We start from the raw sequence: 17,395 nt of genomic DNA on the forward strand, positions 1-17,395 counted from the left end.
TAAATTTTGTGTATTTATTTTCTTTTACTAATATAAAAAAAACATGTAACGAATATAATTCTATCTTATTGGAAAAATAATCAGTAATTAAGTATTATTTTAACTTTTGTTCTTATTATACTATCGCGCCAATTTCTGCTCTATTAAATTTTATTAAAAATAATTGTTATATTCTTTTACTCCTAAACTCACTATGTGAACTCAGTGAACAAATAGATTGAATTTAGATTTGACAGCTTGTATTACTAAAATATTGACGGTAACCGAAGACCAAATTAAACGTTATTTACTCGAGCGTTTATTCCTCTCGCATTTCTCCGAGAAGGCAGGAAATAGAATTACATGCTGAAGGCTGATACGCTCAAGACTCGAAGCGAAGTGTGTAGTTACATATACCGTCTGTGTACGGTGTCGATTATCACTCGGCGTTCACCGCTCGACAAGTTAAATGCAATTTGTCCGACCATGCTTCGATCGTTAATTAGAAAATTGCGTTCAATTAAAAGTTATCATCCCATCCGCCGTGCACATTTGCACGCCAATCGCGTCTCTCTTCTCCCTTGTTTTCTTCTCACTCAATCACTTCTGTGCTCCTTAAAATAGCCGGAGAATTTTCACGAGCTCTTACGATCGTATACTACGCATGCGTTATTGCAAACGTGTACATCCGCGAGAATTACGAGAGATAAAACGAGTTTAAATCTTGACGCCTGTAGCGTCGCCTTATTCGCGTTTACAGGACGTCATTGCAAATATAGCGTGAATGAAACGTGCAATATCTCGTATGTCCAGAAAGTAGTTTCTGGACAAAAAAATCTTCGAGAAAAATTATCTTAAGTCGCTTCTGCTTTTACATCTCTTATTATTTATTTTATCAAAATAATCTCATTAAAATCATCATTAAAAATCTGTAAATTGCTCATGAAACTTATTTTAGAGTATACTTTGCGATAAAAAAAATTATATATTCTATTTACAAATTTATTAATCAAAGAAAGTTATAAACAGAATTCAGATGCAATCAGCACTCAAAAAAATGATCTTGCAATAATAGCTAAAATTTTCTAGGTGTAAAAAATTAACTAAAATAGATAAATGATTAGCAACTGTTGTGATATTGCATATGTAATTACTTAATCAGTTTAGATGACAGAAACAGAATATATATCTGTATTGTTTGTGAACTTTAAAAAGAAAGTTTCTCTAAAGCGCTTATCTATATAAGATCAATCACGTGTTAGATCATGCAATGAATAACATTTAGCAATGGTACTTAAATTTTTCAGAAGCTATTGCTAGAACATTACTGCTATAAATTCTATATGTGACAAACATGTTTTCACAGATACAAAAAATAGCGATACATTCTTGTTGCGATATCTAGAAATCTAACTACATCAGCGAAATATTTTTTTGAGTGAGAGTGCAATGGAAAAGCTTCACTCTGAAAAAAAGTCAAATCATTGCTTTCCGTCGTTGCTCAAGTGGTTTTATCACAACAGTGTCAAATTTTTGACTGTGAGAAAAACTTGTGTATCTTGCGTGGCATAAAATATTCGAAATATTCTTGTTTCGAAGGATGGCTTTATATAAAGTCTTTGGGGTAGCAGATAGCAGATAGTCAGCCTATTATAAGAGAGCTTAACGATGGAAAGCATACCTAGCTTACTTAACGTAGAAGCTATCATAAAAGAAAACAGTTCCTCTGAAGCAAGGCTTTTCCATTGCACTTTCATTGAATTCACCCCTGCGAATATAATCTCAATGTGGACACTTCAGACGCGTACAACTTTTGTAGCAATACATCTTCGATTTATCGTATATAATTAAAGCTCAATTCGAACGATCTAAAATTTACGATAGAATTTTACTCATAATTGAAAATAATCACCGGATACTCGAGATTACCGAGAGTAATTAAAATCATTATCATATTTTAGTATAAAGAGAAAAGCAATAAAAATGTGAGAAGGATAACGACGTAATGCTGGAAAGTTTCGAAGGGACAAAAATAGCTTTAGCGCTCGTGATTCGAAATTGATGGAGCTTGCCGAAGGAAGAAACGACGCGAAAGATACCCCAACCAGTGAATAAATTGCCGATGGCAAGGTCGCGGACTAACGGCCGCCAGTCTGGCGTCAATACTCCCGGTGCCAGTTGCACGTGCATCGGATTCAAGCGGGAGCAGGCGAGGATGCGTTCGATACGCATTGCTAATGCAACGTCTAACCGCAAAACCGAGCGCGCGGTTGTTTTCGCGGTGGCTATCGTAATTATTTGCGTGGCTGATGAAAAGTTGAGAGACGCAAGGATATTTAATTTCCGATCTGCGGTAACAAGTAGATCCCAAACTGTTGTAATAAATAGATTTAAAAAAGAATTTTTTTGCGCTATTCCGAAAATGCTACACATATAAAATTATGTGTGAACTACATTTTAGAAACAAAAAACAATAAACTAATAAATTGATTTTTCTATTCTTTCGCGATCTAATTGAAGTTAAACGCAGTTATAAATGCAATCGAAAGTGCATTAGCCGTGCCAAGCGTGTAGGTTAAAATTTAATTTGGCACAAAATTCGAACAGGTTCCTCTCAGTTATGATTAAACGCAGCTTTAAAATGTGTGTAAAAATCTTCGCAGATAAATAAAAATGTAAAAAAAGAATAATTATGTTTAATCAATTTTTTTCAATGCAAAAAGGAAAATGTTTGAAAAGCTTGCAATGTTGCACAGGTAATACATTTCGTAAAATCGAATGATGATATCATCGGCTCTATCATGCGCAATCCTGCAATTTTATATTAATAATTTTCTTAAAAAAATTATAGCGAATTGTCGATTAAGAAAGATGCAAAATTTCATTGGATGAATCGGAAATGCCAAGACAATATCGCGATTCAAAGTACATTGTAAATAAAAGGAGATTGACGTAAGAAATGAAATTTCTGTTCAAAATTACACTTATTAATTACGCAACGTTGCATTCAATGATGCTTAAATTTTATATAGTGTGTACATGTCTTGCAAGCTTGTCGTGAAATGCGGCATCTCACGAATATCCTGGTGACTTCGTGAAGAGCCGACAAGTTGTAACCGGATTCTTTAAGAAACACCACGTCAGTGAGCAAGATCTTTTCATGAAATGCCATGTTTTACGATAAGCCTATGGCAAACACATGGTTGAACTTCATGCTGTGTACACACACTTGCTAAATATTTTCTTTATTGTCAATAGCACTCATAAAAACAAGAAGGAAGAGGAAGACTCGAGATCGTCCTCAACATCAAATCAAAATTCTTTGAAAAATTCCGTTGCGTCGCAAAATAAAAAGGTGGAGAAGCGTGCAAAATCGAAGAATAACTCGACAGATAACTCAAAAAATTCGAAGAAGTTATTTAGCAAATCAGGAAATTGTAAAAAGTATTAAACTAACCTTATATCATGGACTTTTGTAAAAAAAATTTACAGAGTTACACAAGAATCAATTATCAAGTTTAGTGTATCTCTTTCAGTGAAAAATGCCAAGCCTCGCAATTAACTTCTGAAAGTTCGACTTCGACGTATCCATCGCGAAAGATACGCACGCGGTAAGACATACAATAATAAATTATTGTCATATATTTTCGCCTGTGAGAGAGCGAAATAATCCAGATGAGGATTTACTTCTATATAAGTTTTTCTTGCAAGACGCATAGCGCAGAGCTCGGCTCAGTTTCCGCTATTAACATTTAAAATTTATGTCGATAGTCGACCATTCTATCAGTCGATCAATATCAACGTTGCTTCAAAATTCATGTTTAGCCATGATTGAGAGAACCACGAATTTCGAATTTCCGTACTCGACCATGGAATTAATTAAGCCATGGGACTACGGATTCATAGGTAGGCTAGGAATAATCAAGATATAATTGGCAAAAATAAATACATTTGGTAATCAGCATTATATCGTACACGTTTTCCACAGTTAAATATGAATCATGTAATCTAATTCCTAGCCCACCTATTTTAAGCTAATGGATCTACGAAATAATGTAATTTTTATTTTTATTTAAAACATTTGTGTCAGCAGATTACAATATACACGTACAGCAAAGAATAAATTTATTAAAGCAATGAATCATTTTCTTTTCTAGAAATTAATATACACACACACACAAAATTATCTACAAGCACTTTTTAAATAGAAATAATTAAAGGCATTTAAAATACTTTGAAAATATAACTTTGATGCAATATATTATGGTCTGCAACGTGTTATAATTAATAATATATATCACATTATTTTAGATCCATCAATTTAACATAAAAATATGGAAATAAAATTGGATTCACTCACCGGCACGATGCACAACGGCGGAGTTATCGTCCGGTCGATCTGTAAAATACAAAAGAAAATTCCAATTATAGCAGCGTTCAATTAGAATCAAAGAAATAATTATGCACATTGAGCTTTTTATTAGATTTCTAAACAAATAGCTAATACAAGAATTTTAATAATCATGAATATTAAATATTGTGAATCATTTAATGAATACTTCAAATATTTTATGTGCGTCACGTTGAAAAATGATTTATGTGCAACATTTTGCAAATAGCAGATTAATAAATGATTAATCACCTAAAAGTTGCTTGCGGCGACGCTTGATGCTCTTCCTGAGCCTCCTTTTTCTCTTCTCACAATCAGTATGGAAACACATTTATAACACTCGCGAAATCCCGATTAATTATCGCGCATATATTTTATACGACATACCGTCGCGTGCTTTGGTGCATTAAGACAAAAATAATACTCGGATATCATCGCACGGATACGTTCGACACTTTACAGAAAACGGCGGAAGAAAAGAACAAACATCGTAATAGAAATGATGAGAATTATAAGCCGATACGGAACGACCGCGTACGAGTGTCGCCGTGCGACTAATAACAGGATAAGACCAAGGACAAGGTCGTGCCTATTTCGATTTGGAAGAATGCGGGGAAAAAGGGAACAACGATGTGTGTATACATAACGTAAGAAAGAGAGAGAGAGAGATGATATAAGGCTCTCAGCCGAAGCGCGGCGACATAAACAACCCCCACTATACTTCGCGAAATATATATACTCTTAATTATAACACCATATAGTATATTTATTGCACGAAAATTATACTTTTAAAGTATAAAAAGCTCTAAATAATTTTATTTTAAAAGTATTTATAATTTTGCATGCATTAATTTCTAGAAAAGAAAATTACTCATTGCTTTAATAAATTTATTCTTTGCTGCACGTATATTTTTATGTGTTAACACAAATATTATAAATAAAATTACATTATTTCGTAGATCCATTAGATTAAAATAGATTGACTAAAAATTAAATTACATGATTCAAATTTAACTAATGAAATATACTGGCACGGGATCATTAAATGAATTTATTACTGTCAATTTTATCTTGATTTTTCTTATCCTACTCATGCATCCGTTGTCATATAATAATTTAATCTCATAATCGAGCACGGAAATTTGAAATTCGTGGTCCAATCAATCATGATAAAACAAATTTTGAAACAATGTTGATATTGATCGATTATGAAATAATGGTCGACTCAAATTTCAGACGCAGATAACGGAAATTGAGCCGAACTCTGCGCTATGCGTTTTGCAAAAAAAAAAAAAAAAACCCGAGACAATGGCTCTCGGATTTCGGATATAAATAGCGATAACTGCAAAAAACGTCGAGACAATCGTTCTTAAATTTTTCTGTATTGTGAAATACGATTTGAGCACAAAAGTGCGCATAATTTAATGCAAAATTATATGGCATTATCATTAACTCATGAACGCTTATCGTCCCTAAAAAAGTAATAATCTTACGAATTCTCGTCGGTGAGCTCGTGTTTTTGTCCCCAAAACAGGGAAAACGTATGATTTTTGAGACGGTCAGTTTATCAAACGAAATCGCCAAGCGAAACGTGTCTCGCGATAGAATAGGATGTTGCAAATCCCATTAGGGAATTCATCTTTGCGCAAAACCATGTTCGACCTTACTTTTCCCGCGTTCTTGAGAAGTTTTTTTTCACAACTTACTGACTCACAACCAGATTCCTTTCTAAAATAAAATGATGACATCACGACATTATAAAAAAAAAGATCTCTTGGAACATATTAAAGTAATTAGTACAAAGGATTAATTAAAATATATCCGCATACGAAAAACATTATTCTAAGCTCGGCAATTATATTATTCATCTGCATGTAAGTTAAAAAAGTGAAACACACCTATATTAAGCAAAGTGTAACGCTCTTACCTTATTTCTCTGATGCGTGTGTAGCGTGACAAATGCGAAATCCGTGGAACCGAACAAGTTTGACCAAACTTCCGGCAATTCCTGGAATTATGCAAAGCGAATATGTACATGCGGTAAAGGTGGTAAAAATATGAGTGAAAAAAAGTTCTCCAACCTTAACGTTGGAGCATTTTAGCGGATTCACCTTGCTCGCGAATGTCTCACGCGATTTTTGACAGGGCATTCCCATGCTCGGGAAGGAAATTCACACGAACACGCGAATTCACGGAGCGCGTCCGAGGAGAGGTGCAGAAAGAGGAAAAGATCGCGTCGTCGGCGTAAAAAGGCTTCGAAAAGAGAAAGTAATCGACCGAGGCATGACTGTTTCACGACGCTTTGTATCTGCATTCGAGGTCGCAGTTTGGATGAGCTAAGAACTTGCAAATGCATGTCCTCTCGAGAGATTCTTTCGAGTCGTCACAGATGTTGCTGCACTAAAGTTAATAATGTTAAAAACTTGCATTATACTGATTAATTCTATATGAACAATAGTTTAACTGTTTTATTTTCAATTTAAAATTTTATCGCCATTTTTTCGACAAATGTAAATTCTTTGAAGTCAAAATTAAAAGTGAATTATTTTCTCATTAAACCTAGAGTAAAAAAATATTAATATATTGAATATAAATAATGCGACCAAATATAAAAGATACGAATAGAATAAAAAAAAAAGTATTAAGATAGCGTGTGCTGCTGCAAAGCATCGACTTTTTCCAGAGCGGACAAAAAGGGATGAATGGATTGACGCCTAGAGGCGTATCAAAAAGTGACACCCAAGTGGATGGACACATTGCAGATCCATCGACCAGTGAGAGGAAACCCGCACTTAAACAGCCGCGCAAATCACCGCCAGCAAAACCACAGTTAGCATGTTTAAATTAACGTTTCTTGTACAGCGCTTAATTAACCGCTTTCATTTGATCATTGGAATTTGCAGAAAAGAACGCAACGTGATTATTGGATGGTTACGCGCTGTTCGCAGAAGAATTGACAGATTCAGCGCACACGCAATTAGGCTTTTTACCGGTGACAAGTCAGTAGTAATTTAATATATAAATCTGAGAATTATGTACTCTTGAAATAATTTCTTTAAAGTGCATAAATATCTACATTTTTATACGCAGTATTAAATAAAATTAATTAAATCCAAACTTCCCTAGTTCTATGTAAAAATTCTGAAACAATTATTATACAGCTACATTGGAAATCAAATGCAGAATATAAATATAGATCATATTAGAAGAATTGTATATAAATGCATAAACATAAAGATTTTGTTTATAGAAATGATATCAATCTATTATCTTTTCAAATGTGCTCTGCACAGTCACTGTTTGAAATTACTCGCTGATGTGTGATAAGAATTTGAAGAAAAAGTAGGATTGAAATGTTAACAATACTTGCCGACAATCTGCCAATATTGTTAACATTTTGTTTATTGGATATTAAAAAAGGAATCGTGAAAGCAAGGAATGTATATTAAGTATTATATTTCTTTCACGTCATTTTCTGTTCCGTGATGATTCGATAAGCTAACACGTTCGCTGTTGGAAATATCACGGACAAACACCATTTCTTATTGACAATTTATTAATATTCGATATTATTAAAGAGTTCACAATGTAATGTAGTCCTGGGTAGAGATACGCTAAAACACATCTCAAATCCGATACATCGAGGAAACCTGACGATTATTAATTGGACACTGAGTATGTTTACACACAAATGTGTTATGTCGATATTGCTGTTTAGCAAATTACATTAAAGTAATAAATATATTACCTTGTATGTGACTATAAAAAAAACAAGATAATGACAATGACTCGCACGTCATACAAAATTCCCAATTGCTGTTTGAATGTGATCACATATTATGATACTCCTACGTTATTTATTACGAGGTTCATTTATAAATATGGTTACTGTACTCCGCGTGAATTGCCAAAGGCAGTGATTATGAATGAGGTCAATGTTATTTTACGTTGTTATTTCCTAAAACACGTATTCCTTCGTACTTCACTCGTGACTTTCAACTAACAGTTATCGGAAATATCGTGTATATCCACACACATATTGCATTCCATTGAAACAAAATAAAAAAATATTCTACAGACATGTTCTATGGATACAATCTTTTCGCGAAGCGTCAAAAGCTTCGAACAATCAGCTTCGATGCGAAGTTTTGTGTAGTAATCAGGCCGAGACAAAGGCTCGCTGAGAGTAAATTAAGCTATTATATTACGTATACGTGAGAAAGTAGTCTCAAAACACTGGAATGATCGGCCCAAAGGGACCGCCAATCATTAGGACAGTCAGCTCTATATCAAGTGAAACGCATCCATATTATTCAAAATGCGGAACTCGAATGAATTAGGCTAAATATACAAGCAAGCGCTCGAGCTTGGCAAGTCGGCAAGTAAATATCTTCTATCGCGATATTATCATCTGATCTGACTTCGGAAGAAGAGACACATATAGAGGAGGAAATGCGAATTCACCGCGTGCTACGTCTGCTCGAATTCCGTAATTGTTTCTCGATCTCAAATTGTCGTAAATCTGCTCTCTGCAGGAAATCTTGCCGTTCCAAATATCCATCTTTACCCTTGTTATGAGTACTGATCTCTTCCTCTATATTCTCCTGCTTCTTGAAATTATCCCAATCTAATTTAGATTTTTCTAAGGTACTGATTTTGGCCTTTTTTCCGATCTGCCCGAGAACGGAAGAGATTCCGCCTAAACCGACGCGTTTGACACCACCTCTTCCTCGTCCCTTGCTCGTAGGAGTTGCGGATTCGGATGTAGAATTCTTTGTAGAATTTTCAGCCGTGGAAAGCGATAATCTAGCTTCTGCAGAATCAATCGCTACTTCCTTCTCAACTTTCACTTCTTCACCAGCAAATTCGAAAACCTTAGTTATCTTAACCTTCTCCTGAACTTTTGGCTTCTGCACAGGTGGTGATCTGTCATTCGATCTGTCATTCGATCTGTCAATCGATCTGTCAATCGATCTGTTGATCGGATTTTGTGGCTTTGGTTTTGACACAACAGCTAGAAAATAAAGTGCATTATTAAATTGCATTTGTATCTAGATTATTATTATCTAACTGTAACATGTATGACATTATGTGCTCTGCGTATTAATATCTTGTATGAGCTTCACCTGTATCCTTCATGAAATCAGCCCAAAGAGAATCTGCTCTCTTTTTCTCTTCTTCTTCCGTCAGTTCTTTCGTCTCTTTAGATTCTTCTTCCTCCTTACTTTCTTCCGATACTTTTGACTTTTCTAAGGTTCTTCTACACTTTGTGATTTTCCTTCGACCTTTAGACCTCTTAGCACCCTTTTTACGCCCAGTTTCCCTTTTATTTTCATCATTTTCGTCTTCTGGACCACTTTCTACATCACCTTCGGATTCTACTTCTGATACTGGATCACTCTCAGCGCCATCAGGAACATAATCTTCATCGTCTTCGTCAGAATCAGAAGGCAACTGATGTTCTTCTGACATATTTAGCTGTAAATTGATATGTAGAAAGCCTAGATAATAAAGTTATACATTATGTATAACTATATTCTAATTAATGTAGGAAGTAAATAAGCATTCCAAAAATATGCTATATATTTATTGTAATTTAACGTATGTTTCTAGTTTGTAACATTAAAATTTTCTAAATTACATTTCTTGAAAACTATAAATATAATCAAATATACTTCTTTTCATAATTGACAAAAATACATTATTTAAATAATTACACATTATTAAATATTAATATACAATAAAGAAACTTATTATAAGCCTACATTATCCAATCAAATATAATTCTATTATAAAAAACAAATAAAATCTTCCATAGTTTCTTCATTTTTTTTGTTTTCATAATTCAAGATCTCTCTATCATAACTATGAAAATAATAATTAAATTTTAAACAAGAAAATGTAAAAAACAATTATCTAGAAATAAAAAATTGTTAGCATTAACGATAGTATTTCTTTGCTATAAAATATTCAAACAATAAACATATTACAACAATATATCCAAAACAAAGAAGTTTTGAAAAAAAGTAATAATTAAAAATTCAATTAAACCATCGCGTTTTCCTGCACACAGTTATCTTCAAGAAACATAACCTCTCTAATTAACCGAAATTTGTCAATATCTAGCAAAATCGAATAGGATATTTAATGCAATTTCATGGCTCACGTTCTTTTAAATGGCAAGTCGTCGGTGCCAAAAATTCCGCGAGTGGACGTCGATTCGCCGTCCGGAAATGTCGTTACATCGAGATGCGACGGCTGATCTGATGGCGTCACCGCGTGCATGTATCGTCGTCGGCAAGAACCTAAATCGATCTTACTTGCGCAGACAAGGAAACACCGACTGGCCGAAAAATCCGTGAAACGCCTGGGAAAAAGCGGCCACAATCTCTTGCGACACGTTCGACTCGATTCGACTCTGCTCGACTCGCAAATGCGCTTGGCACGCATCACGGCGATACGCTACGACACAACTAGCGCTATCTTACAGTGACTTGAAGAACTGCGATGCAAAGTTGGCGCGATACGTCACATCTTATGCAAATTCAGTCACGAGTTTGTTAATCATAACTAAGATATAGTTTTATCGCAGATTTTTATCCAAACATGTGATTAATATATTTATTTACATCTAATGTTTGTATTATGCGTAATTTTTAATCGATGGGATAAATTTTTAGACGCATTTCTTAGTATCTATTCGTGTATGCAGTAATCTATTCGTCTATACGTAATCTTGTTTAATTTTATATCTTAGAACTTTATAATAATACATAATAATAATACAATAATAATAAAAATTTGATTATCAAAAAATTCATTATTTTAGTGTACACTTTAGTTAGATTTCTGGTTCGTGTGTACATAAATTAGAATGTAATAATAAAATATATAGTTACGATTTGTGTCATCTGTATAATGCGTTTAACTAGTATTATAAGTGATAGATTTAATTTCTGATCTTTCGCATTTTCGTAAAATGCAATAATAAAAGAAAATAAAATATTTAACATAACACCTTATTTAATTTATATGTAAAGTGTTATATTTTAAAGTTTATTTTTGCATCAGTGCTTTAAATCAACGGTAACTATCGATTCAACACTGTCAACTATCGATTTATGTTGATAAAATTTAACAAAGTTATAAAAAACAATAAAAAAAGAATGATACAACTTTTCTGAGAAAATATCAATATCAACTTCGTTAAAGGACGTGTTCAAAACATTATTCTTTCCTTGACCTAGGCATAAAGTATGCTGTTATCGTTTACAGTTTACTACAAGCTTCTACATTAAATGACACCGCGAGACATGGTCGAGAGAAAGGTTGGAGAGTGTCGAATTGCCGGACATCTTTCACGAATTTGTCGAGCAATAACTTAGCGCCTTCTTCAGGATACTAAGTAGGATCAATAGGGTCACCGCAACCCTCATATTACAGGATCCATTTCGAATCCTAATTTCAACGAAACGGATGACTGTCGACGGGGATTTTCGTTGGATTAATAGATCAAGCGACCCTTCCTTTCGCAGCAATAGTCTAAAGAACGAGAGGGACCAGCACATGTGTCTTACGTACTGCGAAAGAGAAAAGGGGGGAGGTGGTTCTAAGAAACAATTCATAAAACTGTTGTCAATTTGATTATCATTCTCGTTTCCTTCGCACGTTACTTTTCTTAGAATCTGTGACATTGGAAAGCAAGTGATTGGAACGGTCGGTGCGCGCGTGCTTTTCTTTTCATTGTATTTCTTTCCAGCCATCCGATTATCCGAGAGTGATTCGCTGGCGTCGTCACGTACATTTTCTTCCGGCATCAGTTGAGCCTGTATTCTGCGTGGATCGAAAGGATTTTGCGCGTATTTACTTCTCCTCGAATCCGTAATAATCTGAAAGCAACTGAAACGATCACTTTTTCACGATATCCGTCGTACTTTCTCGATATCCATCGTGCCAGTCATGTTACTCGTTAAAAACGAGATCGTAGTGTATCGACTGAATACTTCGCGTGCGAATTTCCCTTGGTATCATTATATCCTCGATGTTGAAACGGAAGCGTGTGTTTTTCCCTCCCGCGTCGAAATCGATATCTCCGCTCTGTAGAGTAGAATCAGGTTGACAGCAGTAAATAGTTTTTTATTTGTTTTTTTGAGACGCATTCCGAGAAAATGGGCGACGCAGAGGGAGCTTAGCTTGCCGAGTTCTTCGTCGAAGCTAAGTCAGATCACTTTTACTCGTATTGAGATATAGTTTCCGTAATACTGTTTCTCACTTCTTCCGTCTTATTTTTCCTTCTTTCGTCTCGATGGAAGTAAAGTATATTTTTTATACCAATTTCTTTCTCTCACGGTGCAAAATAAATTCCGTCGTGGCTTAGCGAAAACAACCGAGTATTTTGCAATCTGATATACGCCGACAATTATACAACAATGCGAGCTCTTGCGTATGAAATGAAATTAGTACGCATATCTCAAGTTAACGCTAAATGCAACTGCGTGATTCATTCGAGCTCGAGATAACATTGTACGCGGTCTCGCGATAAAATCCAAAATCAGACTGCCATGGTTAGCGCTTAATGTAGGATACGGATGCGGGCCTTGATCTCTCCCCGTGTATTTCTGCTGCAGGCAAAGGAAGGAAAACCAGGAAGGACGCGCCAGGTGGCCACGTATGCCGCGACGTTTGCGCCATTGGAGAGCAGTATCTTAGAAAACGAGACAAGACGAATGAAATTAAAGCTGAGACGTTCGAAAGCTCCGCCTGGTTTTCGGGACGTCCCAAATCTCGCACCCCTCCAACCAAGTGTCTTCGCTCTATCTCTCTCCCTCTCTTTCTTTCCATTCGCACTTCGCTGCTCTTTGGTCCTCTCTTCGGCTTTTACTTCGGGAACATTGGCTAACAATTAGTTTCACGCCGGAGACGTGTTGCATCGCGACGTTTCCGCTCCACCGGTAGATATTTGCTCTTAATCGCGCAAAAGAAATTCATCGATCACATCGCAGGTACCGAGCAAGCTGCATTATTAATTAAGCTATCCGGACGCGAGAGACATTCATGATTCAAGCGCGTAATCACCTAACAACAAAAATAACTTTTACGTCGCTCTTCGAATAATAAAATCGTATGACTTCACTTCTCGACTCTCGAGTCTCTCCAATTTAGGACTTGAGCGTCTGAGAATTAATCGTGATTAACTAAATCGAATGTCAAATCACAATAATTTGTCTTTTGAAATTGTCATTTAGAGCTTCCTTACTAATTGTAACTTTCTGTGTCTCGTTGCAAGTGTTTGTTGTGGATGTGCGTGAAAATAAAAGAGTGAAGCTTTATGCTTAATAATTTTTGAATTACAATTAAAATATGCAATGTGCAGATTTAAATACTAATTAAGATTGTTATTTTTTTTAAATAGCAGCGCTTTATTGGAAGTTAATTTTTAAAGGGATATTGTAAATAATTATCTGTTAATTTTTTTAGCTTCATAAAATACTAAATGCGGAACTGCAATTCTAGCTTCTCATTACGAGATCTTCGCATTAGATAAATAAAGGTCAGAGCGTATTTATCAATCATATCTAGCACTAAAATGATTGAAATGCTAATCGCGATATCTTCACATGCAACGTCAGTCTTATAAGTTTGTATTTCATTTATAACTTTGCATTGTTCCATTCACGCGGAGTTTCGAGCAGATTCGGAGTCTGCAGCATAAAGTGAGCAAAACAATGTAAAAAAGATGACAAATCTTTTACTTTAGAAGTTAATACAGAATTTTTAATTGTGTAAAAGTGAAAAAAAGTAAGCTTTTTATTCAGTGCGTCTTTTTTTTAGTGAATTCTAATGAATAATTAATCGTGTGTTGTAAAACAAACAGCCATGTTGTGTGATATGATCGCTTTGCTCGATCCTGAACGCTAAATTTTCCGCATAAATGAGAACTTCAATATTTGTTACATTTTTTGTTGCGTGAAAAAATATATCGCATAAATCTCACTTAATAATTTTCATTTTTCGGAGAGATAACTGTCAGATAAGATGGAAACGGCTAATTTATTGGGGAAATCTACATTTTGGTTGAATATTATGATAAATCATGTCGCTATTTGCGGAAATTCTATTGCGTCGTTCTCATTCGAATTAATTGATAATAATTATTATTAATTGTGACAGGATGCCTCGAAAACGGCGCGCCTCGACATCATCGCTGGAAGAATATCCTTCCGAGGAGAAGTACATAAAGGACGACATGGACAGTCGCGCGCCGCGAAATGCCGCTAATGCCAGAGAAAGAGCAAGAATGCGCGTCCTTAGCAAGGCGTTTTGCAGATTAAAGACTACGTTGCCGTGGGTTCCGGTTGATACAAAATTGTCGAAGCTCGATACATTAAGACTGGCCGCAACTTACATCGCTCATTTAAGAGCGGTGCTCCGGGAAGACGGCGAAGCTCCTCCCGAAAGCACAAAGTCCTTATCGTTGGCCTTGGTAAGTGTTTATGTCTATTTTTACGCAAATTAGAACAAAGCCGATTCAATTTTTAAAAAGATTTGCTTGAATTTCAGTTTACTTTAAGGAGTATTTTAAGAAACGATAGTATGTATATTTTAATCTTGAACAATCCAACAATAAAGCGGATCGAACAGAAATATATATACAATGTTGATTAATGTTTGATCAATGATTATTGATCGGATATCGTTGGGGAAAGATAAATAGAGTTTTCATGTCAAGTGTCTTTTACGTCTCTTCTTGCAAAAAATCTTAACTGCAATGTTATTTTTTAATATATATATTTGCAAGATATTCTGCGATATTGCAAAATTTAGTAAATTTATGAAATTTGATGGAAGATTTAAGAGCTAAGTTATTTCCGAGCTATTTTTCATTTTTACAACTCGACTTTCGACTTGATAACGATTCCGTAAAATAACATTGAGTCCAGGTGGATCCACTCGGAATCGCGAGCGTCGTCTTCGCAGTCATCCACTCTGTTTATGTCTGTCCAGGTGGATCGAATCACTCCAAAACCTTCTGCCCACCCTTTGCCACCATTAATTCTAAGTTAGTTCCGTTGTTTGAAAAAGCGTGCCGTTTTCCGCCGTGAAATGGTTCTTGATTTCCTCTCGTAAAGATCAAAGAACATTTCATCCTTAACAATTTTTCTACGTAGATTCGAATTCGAATCGACGTTAATTTCGCTTCAAAGCTTGATGTGCATAAATAGATTTCTAATTTTTAGCGCGTCATTGAAACGCGCGACTTAAATAATCAAGATTTTATGACAACATCGCAGACTATTAATAAGAATTTTGAATCAAATTTTCAATACACGTTATCTAATATCCAGAAATTTACTAATCATCGGATTTCAATGATATTTAAGAAAACTATAATACGCTCGCGAATTAATTCCGAAGATTCAGGTTTCATTCAATCGCGCGTAATAACAAGAATAATTTTAATTACAGTCGTGGCCGTTCGCTATACAAAACAACAACGCTGCCACGCTTGTGAATAACAGTTGCAACGTATCCTCCTCGACATCTTCGAGCTGTAATCAGTATCGAGGACAGCAAGCGACTCACGATATCCAAAACTTTCATCATTCGGGACATCAGGGCGCGTCAGCGCGCCATAATCAGGAGCAGCAGCTATCTTATTTCTAACAAAAAATTTCTGACAATCCGAGCTTAACTACAACGACTATCAGTTAGAGCTACGATGCCGTTCTCACGTTTTATTTATTCCAGAGTGCCTTATATTTATTGATTAATCTTAATGTATATGTGATTATATCCATTTGTGTGACAAGGAAATGGTGTTAATAATGTTTGTGTTTTAATTTGCGCGTCTTTTTTATGCCAACGTAATCTACGTGCATGTTTGTAGCGAAATCTACATAAATTACGTAAATTCATACGAGTAAAAATGAGCAGAGGCGTTCGGTTTCGTTCTACAAGAAGAAAATTTAATAATCTAACATATTTCCAATTTATTAAGCTAACATTTTTAAGGAATATTATATATTTGCGGAGAGACTATTTCCTTGTGTCATGCATTCAATTATTGCAATATTATGTGACAGTGTAATCGTAATTGATACCAAAGCATGTCAACTAGTCCAATAAAATATTTCTAAGGTTTCCAAAGATTGTCGTATTTTTTTAAATGTACAGTACAGCGAAAAACGTAAATATAAATATAAAGTGATTTTTTGTTAAAAAAGAAGTAAAAATTACAGAATAAATTTTTTTGTACAAAACTTTGCTTTTGAGGAAAATAGTTTCAACGAAATTTACAAAACAAAGCTTATATTAGTACGTAAAAAATTTATTCCAAAATTTCGGCTTATTTTTCACATAAACCATGTTTTCCACCGCATGCTGTCTATGTTAATGTGTTATATAATGCGATATAATTTTAAAGCATTATTAATATAACTCAATGGAAAATATCTCATTTATAAAGCATCGAGCGCATTGATAACTTATTATTCAAATAGAGTAATTAAAAAATATTTTTTTATTAAAATTTCTTATGTATTGATATAATTTAAATTTTTTAATATTTAATATAAATGCATGCATAAATGTGTCTAATATGCGTCGGAGAATGTGATTGATCGGTGTCTCTTTAGAAAAGCACCGAATGGCATTTCCGGAATAGCGGAAAGGAAGTGCGCGGTAAGGTAAGAAGGATAAAGAAGTTTAAGTTAAATAAACAGCGCGAAGGGCCTTTTGTGTAAACCCAATACTAAAATAATATATCCCATTCCGGCGACAAATCGACCGGCACTAAACGTATTGCCTAACGTCTCCGTGCTACGTCAATATACATAAGCTTAAAAAAATTTATAAACGAGAGATAATGTTCTCTTGCGTTTCCAGAATATAACTTTACCCTTACAAATTTCCATTAAACTACTTTCGGTCACCATATGTTAAAGTTATATAAATACAAAACCGCTGCTTTTTATAACGACACAAGTGGTGGCAAAAGATTACAGATCGGAATAAATTAAAATATGA

At 34.7% G+C, this 17,395-nt stretch overlaps 3 protein-coding genes across 8 annotated transcripts; 2 read left to right on the forward strand and 1 right to left on the reverse strand.

Moving 5' to 3' along the window:
* Window positions 1-1,813: 1,813 nt before the first annotated feature.
* Window positions 1,814-7,515, forward strand: LOC136998620 (serine/arginine-rich splicing factor 4-like). 2 transcript variants are annotated; one of them, XM_067351604.1, is made up of 8 exons: window positions 1,814-2,735; window positions 2,831-2,931; window positions 3,238-3,423; window positions 3,516-3,590; window positions 6,321-6,415; window positions 6,515-6,774; window positions 7,053-7,198; window positions 7,273-7,515. In XM_067351604.1, the coding sequence occupies exons 2-8, from the start codon at window positions 2,879-2,881 to the stop codon at window positions 7,382-7,384; spliced, it is 927 nt and encodes a 308-aa protein (XP_067207705.1). In that variant the 5' UTR covers window positions 1,814-2,735; window positions 2,831-2,878; the 3' UTR covers window positions 7,385-7,515. The 2 variants fall into 2 exon arrangements, with proteins under 2 accessions (XP_067207705.1, XP_067207704.1); XM_067351603.1 differs by lacking the exons at window positions 1,814-2,735; window positions 2,831-2,931 and having other exon boundaries at window positions 2,938-3,423.
* Window positions 7,516-7,808: 293 nt separating this feature from the next.
* Window positions 7,809-10,863, reverse strand: Yeti (yeti). Of its 2 annotated transcripts, none has more exons than XM_067351605.1 (3): window positions 10,536-10,863; window positions 9,496-9,870; window positions 7,809-9,383 (listed from the first exon to the last, which is right to left on the reverse strand). In XM_067351605.1, the coding sequence occupies exons 2-3, from the start codon at window positions 9,839-9,841 to the stop codon at window positions 8,830-8,832; spliced, it is 900 nt and encodes a 299-aa protein (XP_067207706.1). In that variant the 5' UTR covers window positions 9,842-9,870; window positions 10,536-10,863; the 3' UTR covers window positions 7,809-8,829. The 2 variants fall into 2 exon arrangements, with proteins under 2 accessions (XP_067207706.1, XP_012229400.1); XM_012373977.2 differs by having other exon boundaries at window positions 9,496-9,847; window positions 10,536-10,860.
* Window positions 10,864-11,756: 893 nt separating this feature from the next.
* LOC105676274 (transcription factor 21) lies at window positions 11,757-16,516 on the forward strand. Of its 4 annotated transcripts, XM_067351609.1 has the most exons (4): window positions 11,851-12,228; window positions 12,997-13,371; window positions 14,540-14,852; window positions 15,836-16,516. In XM_067351609.1, the coding sequence occupies exons 3-4, from the start codon at window positions 14,541-14,543 to the stop codon at window positions 16,031-16,033; spliced, it is 510 nt and encodes a 169-aa protein (XP_067207710.1). In that variant the 5' UTR covers window positions 11,851-12,228; window positions 12,997-13,371; window position 14,540; the 3' UTR covers window positions 16,034-16,516. The 4 variants fall into 4 exon arrangements, with proteins under 4 accessions (XP_067207711.1, XP_067207710.1, XP_012229441.1 ...); XM_067351610.1 differs by lacking the exons at window positions 11,851-12,228; window positions 12,997-13,371 and adding an exon at window positions 11,757-11,774; XM_012374018.2 differs by lacking the exon at window positions 11,851-12,228 and having other exon boundaries at window positions 12,764-13,371.
* Window positions 16,517-17,395: the final 879 nt, after the last annotated feature.

This window comes from Linepithema humile, chromosome 3, assembly GCF_040581485.1.
Source record: "Linepithema humile isolate Giens D197 chromosome 3, Lhum_UNIL_v1.0, whole genome shotgun sequence".
NCBI lineage: Eukaryota > Metazoa > Arthropoda > Insecta > Hymenoptera > Formicidae > Linepithema > Linepithema humile.